General features: G+C 39.2%; 1 protein-coding gene and 1 long non-coding RNA gene across 8 annotated transcripts in view; one reads left to right on the forward strand and one right to left on the reverse strand.

The window, feature by feature from the left end:
- PCSK5 (proprotein convertase subtilisin/kexin type 5) overlaps positions 1–22373 on the forward strand; it is a 413936-nt gene that overhangs the window by 257278 nt on the left and 134285 nt on the right. For all 7 annotated transcript variants that reach the window (XM_074361722.1, XM_074361723.1, XM_074361725.1 and 4 more), the window contains exons 14-18: positions 9545–9688; positions 13653–13755; positions 15113–15306; positions 18213–18297; positions 21936–22033. In XM_074361722.1, coding sequence (XP_074217823.1) covers positions 9545–9688; positions 13653–13755; positions 15113–15306; positions 18213–18297; positions 21936–22033 — 624 coding nt within the window. The remainder of the gene's footprint in view (positions 1–9544; positions 9689–13652; positions 13756–15112; positions 15307–18212; positions 18298–21935; positions 22034–22373) is intronic.
- Positions 5–22208, reverse strand: LOC123616251 (uncharacterized). Its single transcript, XR_006724170.2, has 5 exons — positions 21897–22208; positions 20324–20410; positions 17754–17932; positions 4469–4574; positions 5–1771 (listed from the first exon to the last, which is right to left on the reverse strand). It is a non-coding gene; the product is annotated as an uncharacterized LOC123616251 (long non-coding RNA).

The raw sequence follows: 22373 nt of genomic DNA on the forward strand, positions 1-22373 counted from the left end.
GAGAACTTGCTTCCTCTAATCTGATTTACTGTAAAGAAAAATGATGGAGTATATTCTGGCTGAGGATGTGTTTCACATTCGTGTATCAACCTTTAACTTTTTTTTTTTAATCGAAGTGTACTTCATCTACGACGCTGTTAGTTTCTGGTGTACAGCACAGTGATTCAGTCATACGTATATATGTACATTTTTTTTCTTATTCTTTTTGGTTATTACAAGATATTCATATATCAACTTTTTCCTTTTTCATGTGCTCCTGTGCATTGATTTGTCTGCGTGTACTCCAGTTTTTGAGATTATCATTAGAAAAGTAACAATTAAGGACAAGAACTAAAGAATAAATATTTAGGAATATAAGATAAAACGTGACAGCTGTTGTTTGATGTTTCAGAATATATGATCCACATCTCTAACCAGCTTCCTTTACTTTCTTTGTCAGTAATCAAGCCAGCCTTGTCTACCTGCAATGGATTAAGTTTCATGGGTATAAGAGGAGACGGATTTCCTTGGTTATCTTTTTTCTGAATTTAAGTTTCAACGTAGGCAAGACTTTGAGCGTGGCCTACTGGTTACCACTAAAGAGAATGAATGATAGGATTCTGCCTTGCGTGAGACCAAGAACTAAGTAGAGAGAAAACTTTCCCGATATGTGAACCGTGGAAATTAATGATGTTCACAGACTTCTTTTCAGGTGGTCTCAGACTCTGCTGCCACTATGGCCTATTTCCTTCTTCTTTCTAAGGTATGGGGCTTGTTTGTAACATAAGATGAGAAAAAGTACAGATGCAGCACAGGGGGAGAGACTGAATCATTTCTGCAGCAGCCTGTGTTGCCTTTGATGGAGTCCTAAGTAGTACTTGGCTCAGGAGCCAGTGACCTGTTTGATAACTGCCCCAGCTTCCCCGCCCAGCCATGACACATCTTTCAACCATCTCTTAAGTTCAAGCTTCTCAATGCTCTGTCCAGTCCATCTGCAGAGGAACCAGGCTGAAGGGAGGTTTTGGGACTGACGTCCAATTCTAGTCCTTTCCTGATCATAGACTAAATTAACCCAAGCATTCTGTAGTTAATCATAAGGGTATGTATCATTCAAATACTGTGGGTTGCATCAGGCCAAAGAAGCAAACAGCAGAATGATGAGGTGAAGTGACATTTGCCAAACTTTTGCCCACCAGTCAGGAAAAGTTACTCATTCTGGGAGATCCATTTTGGACCACAGTTTAGCCTTCTCTTCTCCCTTATTCCGTGACGTAGTTCATCTGTGTTGCCACAGTGGTCCCATATGCAGGGAAATCAAACCCAGCAGGGTGGCAGGGTCATAAGGAATCAGGATGAGAGTTTTGTGGATGAGAGTTTTGTGGAAGAGTATAAGTCCAGCTCACCACCAGCATGCACTGTGGATAGAATGGTTGCCAAGTTTTTATTCAGAAATCAGATGTTTGTCAAGGCAGAGTTGATAGAAAACATTCAAATAAACTAGACCCTGGTTTGTAGACAATTTTCACTTGTTCGTGATCAGCTTAGTTCCTGGGACCTTCCTCTCTCCTTCCCTCTTCTTTTCAGGACATCCTTCTTGCTCATGCTGTGGAGATGCCCTCTGCCCTGGCCCTCGGGCAAGGGCAGGCATGGTGACTGGGTGGGGCTGCCCTGACCAAAGGGCAACCCCCTGTTGATCCATCAGGAGGTGTCAGTATAGGGCTCTTCTGTCTCAAAAGATCCCAGAGAAATAAACTGTCCAAATGTGGCAGCTGTGTATCAGCGGGGGTGCAGCCTACGGTACAGACATAAAGAGTGCATTATCTGTTGAGAATATACAACCATTGTAAAGAATGTCAGTGATAAAATGCTCCTCCCCACAAGAACAGACTGCCTGCCTTGGGGCATACGAATGGTGGACCTGGGGTTTGCGTGCTCAATGGTGAGAGGCTATGAAATAAACCTCTCTGCCCTCAAGGAGTTCAGAGTCTATCCAGAAGTTACTGTGATTATCTGTGTTAAAAGCTTTCTGCAGTTCTCCAGATCACCTAGAGTTGTCTATCTCACACCACCGGCCTCTCCTTATACTATTTAAATGTTTGCATTTAACTCCAGTCACCTTCCATCTTAGAGATGTCCTTTTGTGCCAGAAGAGAGGTACCCTAATGCTATACAACCTGGGGTCAGGAGGCTTTAGTAGAAACTCATGGTCTTTGGATATCTTTTCTTCAACCAACCTTCTAGTTCAGGATTAGACACAACTTTTCTCTGTGTGTTTGTGTGTTTCTATCATTGTTCCTATGGTGTACAGGCCTCTGATTAATGAAGGATTTCTTCAGTAAGCTACTTGGAATTCAGTTGGAGATGTAAAATCTTCTGGCCCAATTAAGTGGTAGAATCATTCCCAAGTATGGAGGTTCCTGGCTCCAAACTGAGTCTATATTTATTTATTATGTCTTCCCAGTAGTTTATTATTAAAATACATACTAAGGATTTTTGGAGGGTGTTTTTGCTATTGTTTTTGTTTCGTTGCATATTTAATCTATCTTAGATTTCCTATCTTGGGCAGATTGCATTTAAGTGTCAGCAGGCAGAATGGATTTTCCTCATTCTGCATTTCCACTGCTATTTCTTACCAAGATGTTGTGGTATCAACTGCAAAATCTCCTACAGAATTCAGCAAATGGAAAAAGTGATATGGGAGGAAAAAATTGGTGGCCCAAATATGGCAGCACGTGGTGTGGACTGTGGTGGATATTCTACAGAATTAAAATTACAAAATAAGTGAAAAATAAAGAGATAAATTGCCTGGCAAGGATATTGCCAGTGGGCTTATGATGTACTTTAGAAATGGCACAACAGGAGATAATCAGTTATGAGTCAGCACTCTTTAAAGCACTTACAAGGGTAAATTTTTAGATCCAAAATAATCTTAAGTTAAATGAACCAGGTTTTAGAGTGACTGATGGATTGAATTTCCCATAGTGTCCTTGTGTTATATGCCCCATTTGTACACTTGAGAGATGCCACAAGAAAAACAGGTTCTCTCTGCATTGCTGCTTAAAGGCAATGCAATAGGTCATTAATTTCAAGTAGTCATTCATTTCTTGACACTACTTAATATCTACCCTTTGAAATCCTGAGACTGAACAGGACTCTAATTGTGAATAGCTTAGTCATTAACAAGTGAGTCCAAAGAAAAGCTGGCAGAGGACAAACCAAATATAAACCAGTGTGTGCTGGCCCAATACAAATGTCAGAAAACAATGAATGTGGCCCAGAACATGTTCATTTTTAAACCTCATGTTCCTAAACTCCTAGAAATGAACAGGAAGGCAAAATTATATAATAGTCTAAGAATGCGAGATTTGGATACAGAATTTTTTTTAATTGAGAGATAACTGACATACTAGTTTCAGGTGTACAACCTAATGATTTGATATTTGTATATATTAGGAAATGGTCACCACAGTAAGTCTAGTTAACACCTATCACTTAACATAGTTATAAATTTTTTTTCTTGTGATGAGAACTTTTAAGATCTACTCTTTTAGCAACCTTTAAATATACAATACACCATTATTAACTATAATCACCATGGTATACCTTACATCCCAGGACTTAAATACTTTTTAATTGGAAGTTTGTATCTTTTGATCCCTTCTACCTATTTCACCCACCCTCACCCACTCCCTGTCTCTGGCAACCACCATTCTGTTCTGTATCTCTATGAACTCAGTTTTTAAAAAAATTTTTTAAGAGTTCACATATAAGTGAGATCATGCCAGTATTTGCCTTTGTCTGACTTCACTTAGCAGAGTGCTGTGTTTTCACAAATGGCAAGATTCCCCTGGCCAATTAATATTTATATACATATAAACATATAAAACATATATACACACACACACACACACACACACACACGAATGTATACATATATATACATACATTTCCTTTATCCATTCATCCATCAATGAACATTTGGGTTGCTCCTTTGTTTTGGCAATTGTAAATAATTCTGCAGTGAACATGTGGGTGCATGTAACTTAAGAGTTTTTTCATTTTTTTTCAGATTAATAACCATAAGTGGAATTTCTAGATTATATAGTAGTTTTCTTTAATTTTTTGAGGAACTTCCATACTGTTTTCCATAGTAGCTGTACTAACTTACATTTCCACCAACAGTGTACAAGGGTTCCATTTTCTCCACATCCTTACCATTTTTTACTTATCTTTTTGATAATAGCCATTCTAACAAGTGTGAAGTGATATCATTGTGGTTTTGATTTGCATTTCCCTGATGATAGTGATATTGAGTACCTTTTCATGTACCTGGTTGGCCATCTGTATTCTTTAGAACAGTTTATTTAGATCCTCTGCCTCTGTTTAATCAGACTGCTTCTTCTGCTATTGAGTGGTATGAGATTGTGTATGTATTTTGGATATTACCCCTCATCAGATAAATGATTTGCAAATATTTTCCGTAAGTTACCTTTTCATTTAGTTGACAGTTTCATTTGCTGTTCAGAAGCTCTATAGTTTGATGTAGTCCCACTTGTTTATTTTTGCATTTGTTGCCTTTGCTTTTGTTGTCAAATCTGAAAAAAACAAATGACCAAGATAAATGTCAAAAAGTTTACCACTTATGTTTTCTTCTATAACTTTTATGGTTTCAGGTCTTACATTTAAATCTTTAAGCCATTACGAGTTAATTTTTTGTGGATGGTGTTAGATGGTGGTCCAGTTTTATTCTTTTAAAAGCATGTGGTTGTCCAGTTTTCTAACACCATTCATTGAAAACTGCCTTTCCCCCATTATATATTCTTGGCTCCTTTGCCATAAATTAGTTGACCATATAAGTGTGGGTTTATTTCTGGGCTTTCTGTTCTGTCCATTTATGTGTCTGTTTTTATGTGAATACCATACTGTTTTGATTATTATAGCTTTGTAGTATAGTTTGAAATCAGGGCACATGATACCTCCAGCTTTGTTCTTTCTCAAGACTGCTTTTGCTAGTTGGGGCCTTTTGTGATTCCATACAAATTTTAGGATTGTCTGTTTTATTTCTATCTAAAATGCCTTTGAAATTTTCCTAGGGATTGCACTGAATTCACAGCTTGCTTTGGGTAGTATGGACAATTTTACAATATTGATTCTAACCCATAAGCATGGAATATCTTTCCATTTACTTGTGTCTTCAATTTATCAATTTCTTATAGTTTTTAATGTACAGGTCTGTCACTTTTTTGGCTAGATTTATTCCTAGATATTTTATTCTTTGGATGCAATTGTAAGTAGGATTACTTTCTTAATTTCTCTTATAAGTCATTATTAGTATAAAGGAATGCAACAGATTTTTGTATGTTGACTTTGTATCCTGAAACTTTACTGAGTTTGTTGCTTAGTTCTACATTTTTTGTGGAGTCTTTAGGGCTTTCTATATATAGTATTATGTCATCTGCAAATATCAACAGTTTCACTTCTTTCTTCCCAATTTGGATGCCTTTTATTTTTTTCTCACCTATATCCTTATTCCTGATCTTTATTATGTTAATGTATTTTCCCTCTATACCCACTTTGTTTAGAGTATCTTAAATGGATGTTGAATTTTGTCAGTGCTTTTTTGCATCTGTTGACTTATCTGTATGAGTTTTAGCCTTCATTTTGTTACTGTGGCAAATTACGTTGATTGATTTGCAGATGTTGAACCATCCTTTCATCCCTGGAATAAATCCCATTTGATCATGACGCGTGATCCTTTTAATGCACTGTTAGAGTCAGTTTGCTAATATTTTATTGAGGATTTTTGCATCTATCAGGGGTTTTCTTTTCTTGTGGTATCCTTGTCTGCTTTTCCTTTCAGGGTAATGGCCTACCTCATAAAATGAGGTTGGAAGTACTCCTTCCTCTTTCTTTTTTTTGGAAGAGTTTGAGGAGGATTGGTGTTAATTCTTCTTTAAATGTTGGGTAGAATTCACTAGTGTAGGTGTCTGATCCTGGACATTTCTTTGTTGGGAGGTTTTTGAATACTGATTCAATCTTTTTATAGCAACTCGTCTGTTCAGATTTTCAATTTCTTCAGGATTCAGTCTTGGTAGGTTGTATGTTTCTAGGAATGTACCCATTTCTTGTAGATCCTCCAATTTGTTGGTGTATAATTACTGATAGTAGTCTTTTATGATCCTTTATAATTCTACAGTATCAGTTATAATGTCATCTCTTTCATTTCTGATTTTGAGTCTCCTAAAGATTTTTCAATTTTGTTTACAGCCCTATAGAACTGGTAAACATAAGACCCACTAGCCACTGAAGCCAGCAACCTAGAGGTGTCCCCTGGGTGCCATCTGAGGGTACAAGCTCCTTTCTTGTTGGTAGCCACAAGCTGGAGCAGGCCAAGGGAGGACACCCAGATGGCTCCACAAGCCTCCATCTTTGAAGAGTATTCAATCGGCCCTTAGCTACATGTTAAATTAGATGCCTGCCCCTTGGGCCAGTGCGTTAGGATAAACAAATAAGCCTGTTTCACAGAAAGTCTGGTGCTTTTCAGTCGACTGCCTCTGCACAGCACCCAGGGGCGAGAGTCCACGCAGGTGAGCCCTTGAAGAACTGCTCAGTTCACTATAGCCTTGTGGGGCTCGTGGACACAAGCCTCGTTGGCTTTCAAAGTTACATGTTTTGGGGACTCATCTTTCAGGTGCAGGTCTTAAACGTTGTGGTACCTGCTGTGGGGTTCAAACCTTTTGCTCCACGGGAAGAAGCTGGGTGTTTTGAGTCCCCTCCCGATTGTGAGTCAAAGCACTGGGGGAGGGGGTTTATGGCAAGATGTATCTAAGCTTCTCCTACTCATTTTAATTTGGGGTTTTCTCACTTGCCTGATGTGTAGGAGCCACTCAGCTAGATTGGGGGAGGGGGGATTGTTACACACGTGGCTGTAGATTCAGCAAGTTTATGGGGAGACGTGAGTGCAGGATCTTCCTATATGATCATTTATATCAGAACCCCCAAATGAGTTTTAATATCAATCTGTCATCTTACTGCCCTTGGGAAAGTTATCAACCTCTGTGCTTCCCTTTCCTCATCTTTATATTGGGAATACAAGTACCTATTTCCCAGTTGTTGTGAACACTGAATGGAATAAAACTGACTCAGCATATAGTAAGCACTTATTAAAAAGAAGCATCAGCTTGATGGTGATTATAGATGCTAATAGATCAATTAGCTGACACCTGAAGTTCGCCACTCTGTGGGCTGTGACAGAGCCCAACCTCAACCTTGCCTGGATTCTCTGTATTAGATCATTCTGGGGAGGGGTTCTAAGGTGGGGGAAAGGGTGTCCTGTCCTGTCTTCCTGCCAGCATTTTTTAATGGTTTTGTCTTGATCATTTTTACTTACAGTTGACTCTTTTATATGAATCTCATTACGCTTAATGATCAGGAGACAGTTGTTTTTTGTTTGTTCATTTACTTTTTGCATTAAAGACTTTAGTTTTATAAAGCTAGGAAATAAATGAATAAATGAGGACAAAAGCAAAATGTTCCTTGAGAGCCTGCTATCCAAAGGAGGTAAAACACTTCCCTCATGTCTCCAGGCTCCCTTGACCAGAAAAATGCTCTAATACAACACTGTCTAGTAGAACATTCTGCTGGTGGTAGAAGGGTTCCTATATCTGTGCTGTCCACTGTAGTGGCCACTAGCTACTTACGGTTACTGAGCCCCTGAAATGTGGTTAGTGTGACTGAGGAGCTGAATTTTTAAATTTTCATTAATTTAAAAGTAAATAGCCAAATGCAATCTAGTGGCTAACACTGGATAGCACAGGTCTGTGGGATAATAAGAAAACATCATTCTAAGACTGAATGACTGATTCAGGAATCAGGTGGAACAAAGTAGTTGTTTTAATCTTTTAAGTGATAAACAAGTAAGATAATACCAAAAACTTTTCTTAATAAGACCTTTATAGCTAGAAAAACAAAGCCCTCGGTACAATTCTAGGATTCTCTTAAATATCCGCTAATTTGAAATTCAGCTCTTCTTTTTCATCTTTTTTTATTGAAGTATAGTCAGTTTACAATGTTGTGTCAATTTCAGGTGTACAGCACAGTGCTTCAGTCACACATGAACATACATATATATTCGTTTTCATACTCTTTTTCACCATATGCTACTACAAGATATCGAATATAGTTCCCTGTGCTATACAGTATAAACCTGTTTATCTGTTTTATATATACCAGTCAGTATCTGCAAATCTCAAACTCCCAATTTATCCCTTCCCATCCACTTCTGCCCTGGTAACCATAAGTTTTGTCTTCTATGTCTGTGAGTTTGTTTCTGTTTTGTAAATAAGTTTGTCCTTTTTTTGGTTAAGATTCCACATAAGAGTGATATCATATGGTATTTTTCTCTTTCTGGCTTACTTCACTTAGAATGACATTCTCCAGGGTCATCCATGTTGCTGCAAATGGCATTATTTTATCATTTTTTATGGCTGAGTAGTATTCCATTATATAAATATACCACAACCTTCTTTATCCAGCCATCTGTCGATGGACATTTAGGTTGTTTCCATGTCTTGGCTATTGTAAATAGTGCTGCTGTGAACACTGGGGTGCAGGTATCTTTGAATTAAGGTTCCCTCTGGAGATATGCCCAGAAGTGGGATCACATGGTAAGTCTATTTTTAGTCTTTTGAGGAATCTCCATACTGTTTTCCACAGTGGCTGCACCAAACTACGTTCCCACCAACACCGTGGGAGAGTTCCCTTTTCTCCACAGCCTCTCCAGTATTTATTGTTTCTGGACTTTTGAATGATGGCCATTCTAACTGGTGTGGGGTGATAACTTCATTGTAGTTTTGATTTGCATTTCTCTGATAGTTAGCAATATTGAGCAATTTTTCATGTGCCTGTTGGCCATTTGTATGTGTTCATTGGAGAATTGCTTGTATAGCTCCTCTGCCCATTTTTGGATTGGGTTTTTTTTTCTTATTTAGTTGTATGAGCTGTTAATGTATTTTGGAAATTAAGCCCTTGTCTGTCTCATCTTTAGCAATTACTTTCTCCCATTCCGTAGATGGTTGTTTTGTTTTGCTTATGGTTTCCTTTGCTGTGCAAAAGCTTGTAAGTTTAATTAGGTCCTATTTGTTTATTTTTGCTTTTATTTCTATTGCTTGGGTAGACTGCCCTAGGAGAACACTGCTGAGATGTATGTCAGATTAATGTTTAGCCTATGTTTTCTTCTAGATTTATTGTGTCTTGTCTTAGGTTTAGAAATTCAGCTCTTAATCCAGCAATCTGAGATGTGTCTATTTCTCACTAAATTGCTGAGTAGATTAAGGCTTATCTTATGGTTGTGCTCAATAAATACATGGTATATGAGTTACTAAATAGTTAATTCTGCAACTGGTGGAAAATGCGTTTCTAGTCCTGTATCTGATGCAATAATTCATATGAATCTGTTGCCCACAATTCTCCTCTTGCTTTTTCTGCAGTGAGAAGGAATTAAAGACGTTATAAAGCTCAAATGGGAATGTCTGATAGTGATATGCTTTCATTATTCTTTCCCAAGGTAAATTGAAAGAATGGTCTTTGGTCCTCTATGGCACCTCCGTGCAGCCATACTCACCTACCAATGAGTTTCCTAAAGTGGAACGTGTCCGCTATAGCCGAGTCGAAGACCCCACTGATGACTACGGGACAGAGGATTATGCAGGTGAGCTGGCTTCCTATGAGGAGGCAGGCTAAGGGAAAAAAAGCTCATGCAGCATACCACTATGCAGACATAAACTTCTACACATGTTCTGGTGTATTTTATTCCATCTTCCTTTCTATCCTTTTTCTTCAAAGCTAAAATCACACTATCTATATTCACATCCTTTTTTTTTCCCATTAGAGGTATTAAGAGCATATTTCCCTGTTGTCAAATATCCTTAGAACACGTATTTAAAAGACGGCGTAATATTCCATCCCATGATTGTATTATAATATAGTTAATCCATAATCTGGGATGTGTAGCTTGCTTAAGAGTTTTATACTATTTTTTTGAAAAGATTTCAATGAATATCATTGTCTGTCTGACTATATCTATTTCTTTAGAATAGGGTTCTGTTCTAAGAATTATTGCATCAAAGGGAATAATCAGTTTTAGGGCTTGTGTATGTTTGTTATGTTGCTTTCCAGACAGGATGTACCAGACTACAAGATGTACTCATTCCTGCCAGCATCTAGTGGAAAGCAAAGAAGTTTAAAACACAAAAATGTTTAGATTGCTAGTAAACATTTTTTTTCCTTTGTAGTTCTCTGAATTAAGTATGACTGTCTTTTACCTACTTTTCTATCCAGAGTGCCAGCAATTTTCTTATTTATGAGAACTCTTTGTACTTCATTGACTCTCACGTTGTCTCATATTTGCTGAAAGTGTTGTCATCACTTGCTTCCAAAATAGTTTTTGTTTTGTATTGTTTTGCCAGAAAAACAAAATTGGAGCATAGGGTCTATAGTTTCAGATAACATTTGTAATTTTTTAAAGAATGTTTATTCTTTAAAATCAGCTATAAATATTCACATGCATATGTTTTTGAAATCTGATTTTTACATTTGGCCATTAATTCATCTAGAACTTACTTTGGTTTGTACTATGTAGTGGGGAAGTGAAGTTCTTTCTTGTATTTTACAAGTAGACTAACAATGACTGAGTTGCTATCCCTTCTTTTATTACTTTATGATGTTTCCTTTATAACATTATAGTAAGTTCTTATACCAGGGTGTCTTCTGGTACCACCTTTTCTGATTTATCAATCTACTAATTCTTAATCCAGTAGTAGCCATACTATATCTTAACATCTGTTGAACATTGGCTTCTTGTTCTCATAGCAATTCTTAAGTTTCCTCTTTAAAAGTATCATTGGAACTTAGTTTGGATTAAGATGCAACCTCGTTGGAAGAATTGTTTTTACAAATACAATCTTTCCGCCTAAAACATAGACCATGTCCCATTTTACTGAAATCTTTTAATTTTATGTAGTTATTTTTGTTAGTGTTATTTTTATATATTTTGGGTCCTGTCGCTCCTGTAGTGGAAAACAGTCCATATTGTCTAACTACCATATGCTGTTATCTAGGGTATCTGTTGGTATCTAGGGTATCTATTGGCTGTTGCATGTTTCTCTCACCTCTGGCCATTCTGCTTAACTATATTAATTTATGTATTTTAGTGTTGATTTTCTGAGGCAGTTCAGGTCTTCTAGACATATGCTCTGCAAATTATTTTTTCTCTTTTCCCAATGTATTTTTGATTCTTGTCTTGTTGCATTGGCTACCATCTCCAGAAGCATTCACTCTTTCTGGGAAATGATATATAACATTGAACAAAGCTGCTCCTACTAGAGAACTATTTGTAAATAGCAGCTGAATGTACCTTTAGACGAGAACTATCCTTTTCCTGCAGCTCTCTGATTCTTTTTTGTTAGTTTCTTTAACAGAATATTTTGAAAATGCATGTGGTTCCTTTTACTCTAAACAGGTAGTCTCCCATTATCAATAATAAGCTTAGATAACTCAGACCAATTGAGCTAACAAGAGCTAAATTTTGTTTTGATTTTTTTTGTCTTATAACATTACTATTCATATTATAACTAGCAAACTAATTTGTCTTATCCGATAGGACAAAGTATACCCCAAAACATAAGTGGAGTATAATAGTAACCTACTGCTATGTGACTTATGGTATGTTTCCAATTCAAATTTTGATAATGTTAAAATTCTGAACAGTTAGTTATACCTCTTTGTGGTTTTTCTCACTACATCTCCAAAATGTTCACATTGGCACTTGTGAGAGAACAAAGACAATTATTTCATTATTACCCAGCAACCCAAAATGCTAAACTGCATCTGGGACAGTTTAAGATTATGAAAGAAACAGCACAACACAGTGAACTTGCCATACAGAGCCTTTTGGCACATATGAAAAATAAATGGTTTGGGTTTTTTTTTAATTATAGGAATCATCTGGTGAAAATTTAGGGCCACCCATGATTCCTCTTCTCTGGAACTGTGATTTTTCACCTTCATTAAGAAGTCAGCCTGTCTAGAGGCACAGATGGCATTATCATAACCAGATCCCTGTACTATTTCGTTGAATTCCAGGGACTGTGAGACCCACAGCTGACTAAACTTCAACCCTTACAGAGCAGACACACTCTCCTTGTGTACCACAATAGACAGCAAGTTATACTAGCTGTGGAATTTAATTTAGAGATCAATTTTAAGGCTTTTGAGAAAATAGAGATAAATAGTGTTGTTAAATGACTTGCAATTAATCAGAAATATATTTCAAGTCTGCAGCATTTTGAAATGACTCTTTTCCGTTCAGATCAAAAGGTCATGATTTACCACCCCTAAGTAGGAGACCTGGACTAAGGAGCAGGACCTCTGTTGACCCCAGCTCCCCTAGCTGCTCCCCCAGCCGTATGATACTGGGCAAGCCACTCTAACTCTTGGAAATTTGTTCTTGTCTGTAATAGGAGGATGTTTGACTACGAGATTTTTCAGTAAGTCATTCTATTCTCCCCCACTTCTACCATTTTATGTTTCAATTTAGTAACTGCAGAACATAGTCCTACAATGACTGAAGGAGACTGAGTTTCAAAAGCAAGTCCTTTTGACTAAAATAAGTATGGGTCAAGACATTTCTGGCACCCTTGACTTAACTTTTTGTACAGCTCTTGCACTGTTTATTGCTAGTTAAAATCATACCAATTTTCAATGAGAAAGAGCTTGAAGGTTAGGAGACCAAGTGGCTCAAAATACGGAACCCAAGGGAAAAAGGGAGAACTAGCCCATGTCATTAGACAGCTTGTCATCAGTCACAAAATAGCTCCATCTTTCTGGCTTTCCCCCGCCTGCCTCTGCATTCTCTCTAGCCCTTTACAAAAGAATACACAGCAGGGGCGATTAGGAACCTTCATCGCAGGTCTGGAATTCTTTAAGCTTGCTTGCATCTTTGAAATTTATGTGTGGTTTTCTTTTGTTTAGTTGCCCACTGGCGTACGGATAGCATGAAATTTTAAATCCATCATCTGTGCCTGAAGTACCTGCATTGTAATCTAAGACTAGATGCTGATAAAGTTGTGCCAGGTGCCATAATGCTGTTTCTTGCTGGCTACAGTATCTCAGAGGTAGTCAGTGGCTTTAATGACCTTGGATGAGACAGGCAATCTGGTCCAGGCACTGAATAATAACCCTTTATGCTTTCCTGTCAACAGTGTAACTTCTCATTTTTCTATAAATCCGCCATTTTATCATTATGCATATTTAATTGCAGTCAAGTTTTTTTCCCACTTGCTGCAGTGGCATTGTTCATCTGAATTCTAAAATATTTGTCATCTCCCTCAAGAAGATTAGTCCAAGGCGGTCATAGGTACTTTGTAAAATCCTAGTCAGGGCCTGGTCTTCATTCTTTTTACTTAGGTAAATGAGGCTTTTGCCCCCAAAAGTCAAGATTTCATCTCTGTGGCTCACAGCCACATTGAACATTCTACCACACTGCATTTGAAACCCTTAAAGAAAACTCTCACTGCATAAAATGGGGGAAAAGCCTATTTTATACTAAATTCAAGGTAAAGCTGCTCTGTTTTAAAATCATTTTTTCCAAGTGTTGTTCTAATTACTTTTGGAAGGTCCCTGTGACCCTGAGTGCAGTGAGGTGGGCTGTGATGGGCCGGGACCGGACCACTGCAATGACTGTTTGCACTACTACTACAAGCTGAAAAACAACACCAGGTAAGAGAAGCCACGTGAGCCCCCGCAGCGCGCCCTCCCAACCCCAGAAGTTCCCACAGGGTCACCACGGGGCACACTGTGTCTCCCGTGTTCTCCCACCAGCACCAAAGCACAGAAAGGATGCTGCCGCGCAGGCCCCCCGCCTCACTGTGTCAGCCGGAACGGTGAAACTGAATTACAAAACACGAAATGGACCTGTGTGCTAGGAAACTGCAAACAGCTTTCCTCACATTTCAGAGGATGAGGGCGAGGGCCCAGCAGTGCCCGTGCCTGGTCTTCCCCTCTAGACCTGGCTGTCCTGTGGGCGTTTGATGCCGCAGCCGCATCTGCCCTTCACGAAACTGCCAGTACACAAGCCAAATGGACGCTTTTCCGAGTTCCCCGACGTGCAAGCCCTCAAGGTGGCAAACCTGCTGGTCCCTGCTCACTCTCACTACTCAGCTGTGGGCACTGAGGCTCGGACCCTGTGCCTCTGAGCCCCTGGCTTCGGCCTCAAGTGTCAGTATCCACAGGGAGGGCCGTGGACCAGTGACTGCCCATCAGAGATGATGCTCTTCTGGGCATGTCTCTCTCAGCCCTACCACCTCTCCCAGAAAGAAACTCACTGTGGGGCAGTAACTTGCAGTACATCCACACCCAGGCACAGGCACAGGGACGTCCATGCCGGAATTTAAATTCCTTAAAGGGAAAGGCCCTTGGCTACCTGAGCACCTCTCATGATCTCCCAGACTCCCAGCAAATGTCTGACGTCTAATTGGTACTCAGTAAATACTTGGATGAATAAATAAAGCCTGGCCTTTCAATTATGAGCCAACAAGGAAGTTATTTTTTTAGTTGACCATAAACAACATAAATTTAAGAGTTATATTAATTTAGACAATCACCACCACCACCCTTATACAAACTGGTCCATGACAAACAACACACAAAAATAGAAGTAACCCCTTATTGGTGATTTTTCACACAAAATCCTGGCTCCTATATGTTTTCCCTTCAACCCAATAGCACAGTCGTCTTCTTGAGACTTAGTTTCTAACCATCATTCTTCCCCCTACAATTTTTTTAAATTGAAGTGTAGTCGGTTTACAATGTTGTGTTAGTCTCTAACCACCATCCCCTTTAAAAAGCAACTGGAGGATGGTTTGGACCAAGACCTGCCTGACTGGGTGGCCTTGGTAGTATGTGCTGCAGTGCTGTGGCAGCACCTACAGAGGAGAAGGCTTTAACCCACAGGATTTGGCCCTTTGGATGTGGTGTTACCATCACAGTCTAAAAAGGATTTTGAGAGTGAGGACAGCTGTTGGCTCAGGACCGAGTCTCTGACGCTGCCTTCCTTTCTTATCATTCCACAACACAGGATCTGTGTCTCCAGCTGCCCCCCTGGCCACTACCACGCCGACAAGAAGCGATGCCGAAAGTGTGCCCCCAACTGTGAGTCCTGCTTTGGGAGCCATGGGGACCAGTGCCTGTCCTGTAAATATGGATACTTCCTGAATGGAGAAACTAACAGCTGCACCACTCACTGCCCTGATGGATCCTATCAAGACACCAGTGAGTTGATTCCAAAATCTAGTTTTGAGAGAGGAAATGTAAGGTTTTCACTTGAGTGACCTTAGGAGGGGTAGGCCTCCACCATGAAATCTAGGCCGTGCTTAATATCAAACGGGATCGAGCCAACTGTTAAGAGACCACTTTAGAACGGTTTTGTAAAAATGCCTGTAACTGCTTTGGGGCATCCTCAGGCGCATCCCCAGATTCAGTGATTTGCTAGGAGGATCCACAAGACAGTGTATAGTTGCACTCATGAACTCAAAGTGATGGCTTATTATTGCAAAAGGATGCAAAGTAAAGTCAGCAAAGGGAAAAGGCACATGGGACAAAGTCTAGAGGAAACCAAGTACCAGCTTCTAAGAGTTTTCTTCTTATACAGAGTGACACAGGGTGCCTTTCATTACCCCAGGAACAATCTGCGGCAGCATCTGTAGAATGTCGTCTACCGGGGTAGCGCTTTAGGGTCTCAGCACCAGGGCTGTGACTGGGATCTGGTCATGAAGGCACCCTGTGCCTGGCACATGCCCACATTCCAGACTCCTAGGAGGTAAGCAGGCAGCACCAACTATCTGGTTTGTACAGTTTAGGCACCAAGATCTATTCTTACCAGAGGGGTGGGAAACCTCATGAAATCCAACTTTCCAGTTATCAGCCACAGGCCAGCCTTGAGCAGGCTTTTAAAGGACAGCACCAGGCCTGCTCTTCTGTGCCCACTAACCACAGGACCCAGGCCTGTATGGTATCAACAAGGTTAAAAAACATGGCTTTCATCTAAGTAGAGAAAGGAAACGTGTCAAAGACTTATTTAACCCATTAGTGAGAGAACCTGCAAGGTGATGTGATAAATGGGTTTAAAGACTATCAGGGAAAGGCAAAATGAAGTCCATTTGCTGAGTTAGACAAAACTGGATAATTTCCTACTTGACGATTATGGTTAGAATTTTGGGGGGTTATTTTTTAAAATGGACAGAAATCATTTGCAACTTTGTCAAACAAAAATCTGTAAATGAATATGTAACTCCACAGAATTTGGGCCCTAATCAACAGTCATTAGTGAGCAAAGGTCCATTCCCTAGAAAATTCAACGATCACCTCCCTTTAGACAGTGCTTTGGGGTGGCTCTGCAAGGGGCTGTGGGTACCTTGCTTTATTTCTGAGTTCTCAATAATTTGTCTGAACAAGAGTGTCACACCATGATATATGATGACACTGAAATTCCATGTTTCTGCCCAGCCTAAGAAGAAAACCCAAGAGTTGTTTTTTAAAAACCAAGTAAGAATTTTCAAGTGGATGCTCTTGCTACGTAAGAAGACAAATTCCCTCGATTCAAAGGCAGGCATTCCTTTAGGAGGAAGATGGGGCTCTCGACCTACCCTTTAGAGCACTGGGTAGGGATTCCCCCGTAGTTTTTACTTTCCCTGAAATCTGGAACGTGAGCTGCAACTTGATGGAGAAAGGAGAAAATAAAGGATCTACAGAAATAGACAGTTTCCTTTGAGGAAAAAATTCAAAATTTTATCAAGAACGCTGAGCCTTGGAAAAGAAATTTGATTCTAGACAGTATACAATAGGATCAAGATAATTTAGAGAATCAGTTCTTTAGCCGGAGACTGGGTGGTGGATAGTAAGGATGGCTGTTTAAACAATTACTGATACAAGTGGTCTGTGCACCTCTCTCCTACGCAATTGCCTTTTGTTACAATTTCCTCCTTCAATGAGTCCATTTACATATAACAGTAATTACGTATGATCATGACTAGTAATAATTACTGCCAACGTATTTACAGTTCTCTTGAATAACATCAACTCCTCAAGACAAGATGAGAGGTGGGCATTATTTTAATATTTACTTAACAAATGCGAGAACAGAGACCATGAGCTTGCCCACTGGAAATGCTAAAAGCAGAACTCAAATCTAGATCCTCTGCCGTGTCTCGTAGTCTCAATGACACTATCGGGGGAGACCATGTGATAATTACCAGAAGATTGTAAAGGACTTCATATTTCAAGTCATGGGGCTCAGGCTTGAGAAAGGAGATGGACCTCTTGCAGGGGATCTGTTAAAGCAGTGTTTCTCTGTGGAACCCCAAAGAGCACCACCATTGAAAGGGCAAAATCTGAGGAGCCTTCACTCAATTCTACACACTGCATCTCAGAAGGTATCAAGTCTCCAGAAAACTTTCACCTGAGGTCAAAGGACTTAGTGTAACAAATCACCACTTACCGCTACTGAACAACAATGCACTTGCCATTTTTTTTCCCCGATAGGGGCCTGGTTGGCATTAAAGAGGAAAGCCAATATTCCTGGCATGTTTGTTCAGTCAAATATATTTCTAGTCCCCAGAATACAAATATTATGTGAAATATAGTATCATGTGTATCAATTCCACAGCTGCTATAAAGTGCAAGACCCTAGACTAGACAATGCAAGAAATAATGAACCTTACCTTGCAGTCTTAAACGTAGGTTCCTTGTCTAGCATGGTTCATCAGAGCAGTCCTTAAAGCTGTGAGCATGGGGTCTACCGTTCCACTCCTCAATGGCTAGTGTTGCTTCTCAAAACTTACTAGTGGCATTGCCCTGCTTCATTAGTGAGATTTTTTTCACTGTAGGAAGTTAGGAAACCCTGCTTAGAAGAGAGAAGAGGAAGAAAATAAATAAACTAAGAATGACGGTGGCTGAAGTTCTCTTGTCTACAAAATGGTAGGTGTCACTAAGGTACTCCCTCATGCTACAGTCCCTACCTGTATCTGGTGGGCTGAGAAGTGACAGCAAATTGTAGGCTCTTCCTACAATTTTCTCAAGGCCTTGTGTACTATACCATACATTTGCCAACATTAGAAGATCTCTATGCTTTTATGGAATCCAGTTGACCAACTGATTTATAAGCTTTTTTTTTTTAACAGAGAAAAATCTTTGCCAGAAGTGCAGTGAAAACTGCAAGACGTGTACTGAATCCGACAACTGTACAGAATGCAGGGAGGGGTTAAGGTAAGAGAATGAAGTACTTCCCAATATAATTTTTTTTAAGTAAATAAATAACTCTTTTATAAGTCACCCTTGGGTTGACTCCCATTCAGACATTTGACTGCAATTCGCATTATCTCTGTCATTTTATGTGAAAAATCAGATGCCATCTTGGCTAAGGAAGGTTTATATACCAAATAAAATTTTCTTTAGAAAAGATGGCTCAAATACAAGTAAGTAAAAATGGCCACCAAAGAGGTTTTCTTCAGACTTTTTGACCAGCACTCAAGGATTACTGTGTAGGCAACACCGGTGAATTATATTTAATCCCCCTGATTGATTCCTTTGATGGTGGAAACTGTTACCTTATCTTCATTCTTTCTCTCCATGTAGCCAATCATTTTCTTATCTTCAGCACCTCAGGCTTGGTTCTGTTACGCTATGCTATGCACATAGATTTAATACCAGGAGATGTTTTCCTTGAATGGATGAGACTTGCTCATTGCTATAGCCAGGTAGTTGATAGATTTTGTGAGAGAACAACATGCAGCTCAAATGAACTAGGTAATCTCTTGATATCCAGAGAAAGTCAGGTCATCCTAGGTTGAGTGAGGAGTTGGATTTGGTTTACACAGTTAGAATTCTGCTCCATTCCATCCCTTTAAAGTATCAAATAGTACCTCCATTTCCACCTTGGATCAGAGGTGAAATACACAGGGTCCAGGCAGTTTCTAGGCAGTTAATTCTTCATAGTAATTAATATTGGAGCATCATTTTTGTTTAGGTTTATTATCTTTAGCTTTCCCCCCCCCATAAATGCATTCAGTGGCAGTTTGCTTAGCACTTTTTATCTCAAGACTTCAGTTTTGATAAGTATCAGTCTAGTCGGCCTCCTAATTCTTTTTGGAAAAGGAACAGATTGGTATATAATAAAAAGGAAGATAAATGTGGGCTCAAATCTTTCTCCACCACTTATCAGCTGTGTGATCTTGGCCAAGTCATTCAGCCCCTCTGAGCTTCAGTTTTCTCATCTATAAAGTTGTGATAATGACCCTGATGTTGCTGGATTATGATAAGGATCAACTGTGATAACATATACAAAGCACTTATTTCCAATATCTGACACAGACTTGGTCCTTGAGAAATAAAAGATTATATTCTGTATTTCTTAGGGAACATTTTTTCATAGAGTAAGTTAGCCAGCGCTATCCAATAGCCACATTAAAAGATACAGCTGAAATATATTTTAATAAGATATTCTCTTTAAGCAAATTTAAATATATCCAAAATATTATTTCAACATATAATGTAAGACTCTCAGTGAGATATTTTACATCCTTTTTTGTTTGTAGGATCCAATCCTCGAAATCTGATTTGTATCTTACCTGTAGGGCACATCTCAATTCAGTGATTTTTTTATGAAAAATACTTGATCTGTATTTAGATTTTGTAAAATTTAGTTGAAGTAGTAGATTTTTATATAGCCAAGTGGTTCCACACTTACTCAGAAGTTTGCCAATAACTGAATCAAGTGTCAATGTGTAAAATTTAGGATGAAATTAAAATAAAACGTTAAATTCTGTTCCTTGGCCACAATGGCCACATCTCAAGTGCTCCAGAGCCACGGGTGCTCAGGCACAGAGGACAGCACGGGTCTAACCGGCTGGCTTATCACAGAAAGAACCCAAGTGCTGAAGTACCACCTTCGCCAGCCTTGCCATCCCTGTAGTTCGGAAGCAGCAGAGCGCGTCAGGGTTCACGGTGACGGTTCTCTGTGCACGGCCCACTTAACTTGCTCCTTCCTCACACAGTGCAGCTTCTGTCTCCTGCTGAATAAATGCCAGCCTCACAAGTAATGCCCTTTATTAGAAAAATGAGGCAGCTCTTTAAAAACCTTGTGAAGTTTTTTGGTGGTCCTATTTCCTCCCACAAAAGCTTCCATCTGATACACTGTCCCTTTTTCCAGCTCTACAGAAAGGAAAGGGACTTTCTTTTTTAAATGACGGCTCTCTCTGGCCAGCGAGAAGATCTATGAATGAAGTACACTTACAGTCTCCATGAGGCTCCCTGCGTTTTCCTTGGGGGCTTCCAGGTTGACCATTTTGCTTCAAGAGACCTGTCAATTTTAAAATAGTGCCTAAAAACAAACAGAAAAATACATCTAAGCATAAAATACTAGAAGAAAATGGATCAAAATGTGAACGGGACTGTTTGGGATTCTTTTTCATTCACTTTGGTTTTGTTCTTTCCAAATTTCTTTAATGAGCATAGGGAAGAGTAAATTTTACTTTTTAAAATACACAGGGAAAATAAAGTTTACCCTTGAAAAGCACAATCCATGTACAAAAGCAGTCAAGTAGGATGTGAAGTGGAGCAATATAAAGGGGTTTAGGAAAACAGAAACCATTTGACCCTGGTTCTTAGACACTCATTTTCTAGTATTGTCTGTTTGGTGACATAGGATTCTATGTCCTTCTCTATGGCAACAGCCACACTGTTTAGTCAGTGGGTAATATTTATATATTAAATGTTGTAAATTCTATGTATGTGGTTTTAATTAAGAATCAATCTGTAGATGATGAAAAATCTCACAGCTGATAAAAACTAGGAGAAAGAAAATCCACATTCCTCCTTCCACATTCGAGCAACTCATTAGATAATGCCTAAGGGTGCTAGTTAGAGGAAATATGACACAGTTAACACCTAAGAACACCAAATAATAATATACCTAAGAAATGTTGAGATGTTTGGAGAAGCAGCCGTATAAGTAGATAATTTTGCTAAATTCCTCATTAGAGTTTAAAATCAATAAATCAAGAGAGGCAGAAGTACAGGAGAATCCTGGTATTTCGATAGTGGCCAACAGAAGAACTAACATCACAAACATTTATAAACCAAAAAAGACTATTCCTGGGAGATGGGCATGGGTAGCTGTGCCCTTTTAGTCAGTGTAATTGTACCCTGTGTTCCTACTATGTTTATAGTTACAAAACAACTTTTAAGTTTATTGTGTAGTAGTTCCAGTAAGCCTGGATATCAGAGAATTATTAGGCATGTTAGGTAAGGTGATTGTCTTGGTCAGTAAAATACTTTTTAAAACCTCCAGGTTGTAAGATATTGAGCAAAGAAATGGGTCAGCCAGTCTAATAATTAAGAGTATCCCCTGGGGAGAGATAAATTGGTGGTTCGGAATTTGCAGATTCTAACTACTAGATATAAAACAGATCTACGACAGGGTCCTCCTATATAGCACAGGGAAATATATTCAGTACCTTGTAATGGCCTATAATGAAAAACAATATGAAAAGGAATATATATATATATATATATGTATGTATGTATAACTGAATTACTATGCTGTACACCAGAAATTAGCACAACATTGTACATTGACTATACCTTGATTTAAAAAAAAAAAAATAGGAGGGAAAAAAAGCAATATCCTCAAAGCTTGCAACATACGTATAAGCTACAGACACCACTATAGGCACAGAGAAGCATTATAGGCATGGAGCAGGGGTGGAAAGAGAGAAAGCTAATTTCTCCTGCTTTGAAGCTTTGCCAAATCCACTGGCCTCCAGGGGGAGCTGTATTTGTTACGTGAGGAGTTGGGGAGTCATTACCTTTTGCTTGATCACAGCAGTCTGTGTCTGTGTCTCCAGCCTGCAGGGATCCCAGTGTTCCGTTGCCTGTGAGGATGGACAGTACTTCAACGGCCAGGACTGCCAGCCCTGCCACCGCTTCTGTGCCACTTGTGCTGGTACCTTCTCCCTACTCCTCTTGCTTATTCTTCTGGCTCTGGTTTGGCTTTTGTTTATCTGTCTTTATCCATCACTCATGCAAACCCACTTGATATTTTTCAAGTAAATGCTGGAGAAGCATCTGTCTCTTCGGATAATCATGCATGTATTCTCAACAGCAGTCGGTCCTCAGCAGCCTATCCTAATTGAAAACTGAAATATCCCAGTGGTACCTCCTTCTCTTTCCAAAGAGATCTGATGTTTTTGGCAAATGGGTTCAATCTAAAACTGGAATGTTTTTTTCCCCAAAAGAACCTAAGGAAAATCACAAATATTATAATTCTTAAAATTACAACCTAT

The sequence above is a fragment of the Camelus bactrianus genome, chromosome 4, assembly GCF_048773025.1.
Source record: "Camelus bactrianus isolate YW-2024 breed Bactrian camel chromosome 4, ASM4877302v1, whole genome shotgun sequence".
NCBI classification, from domain to species: Eukaryota; Metazoa; Chordata; class Mammalia; order Artiodactyla; family Camelidae; genus Camelus; species Camelus bactrianus.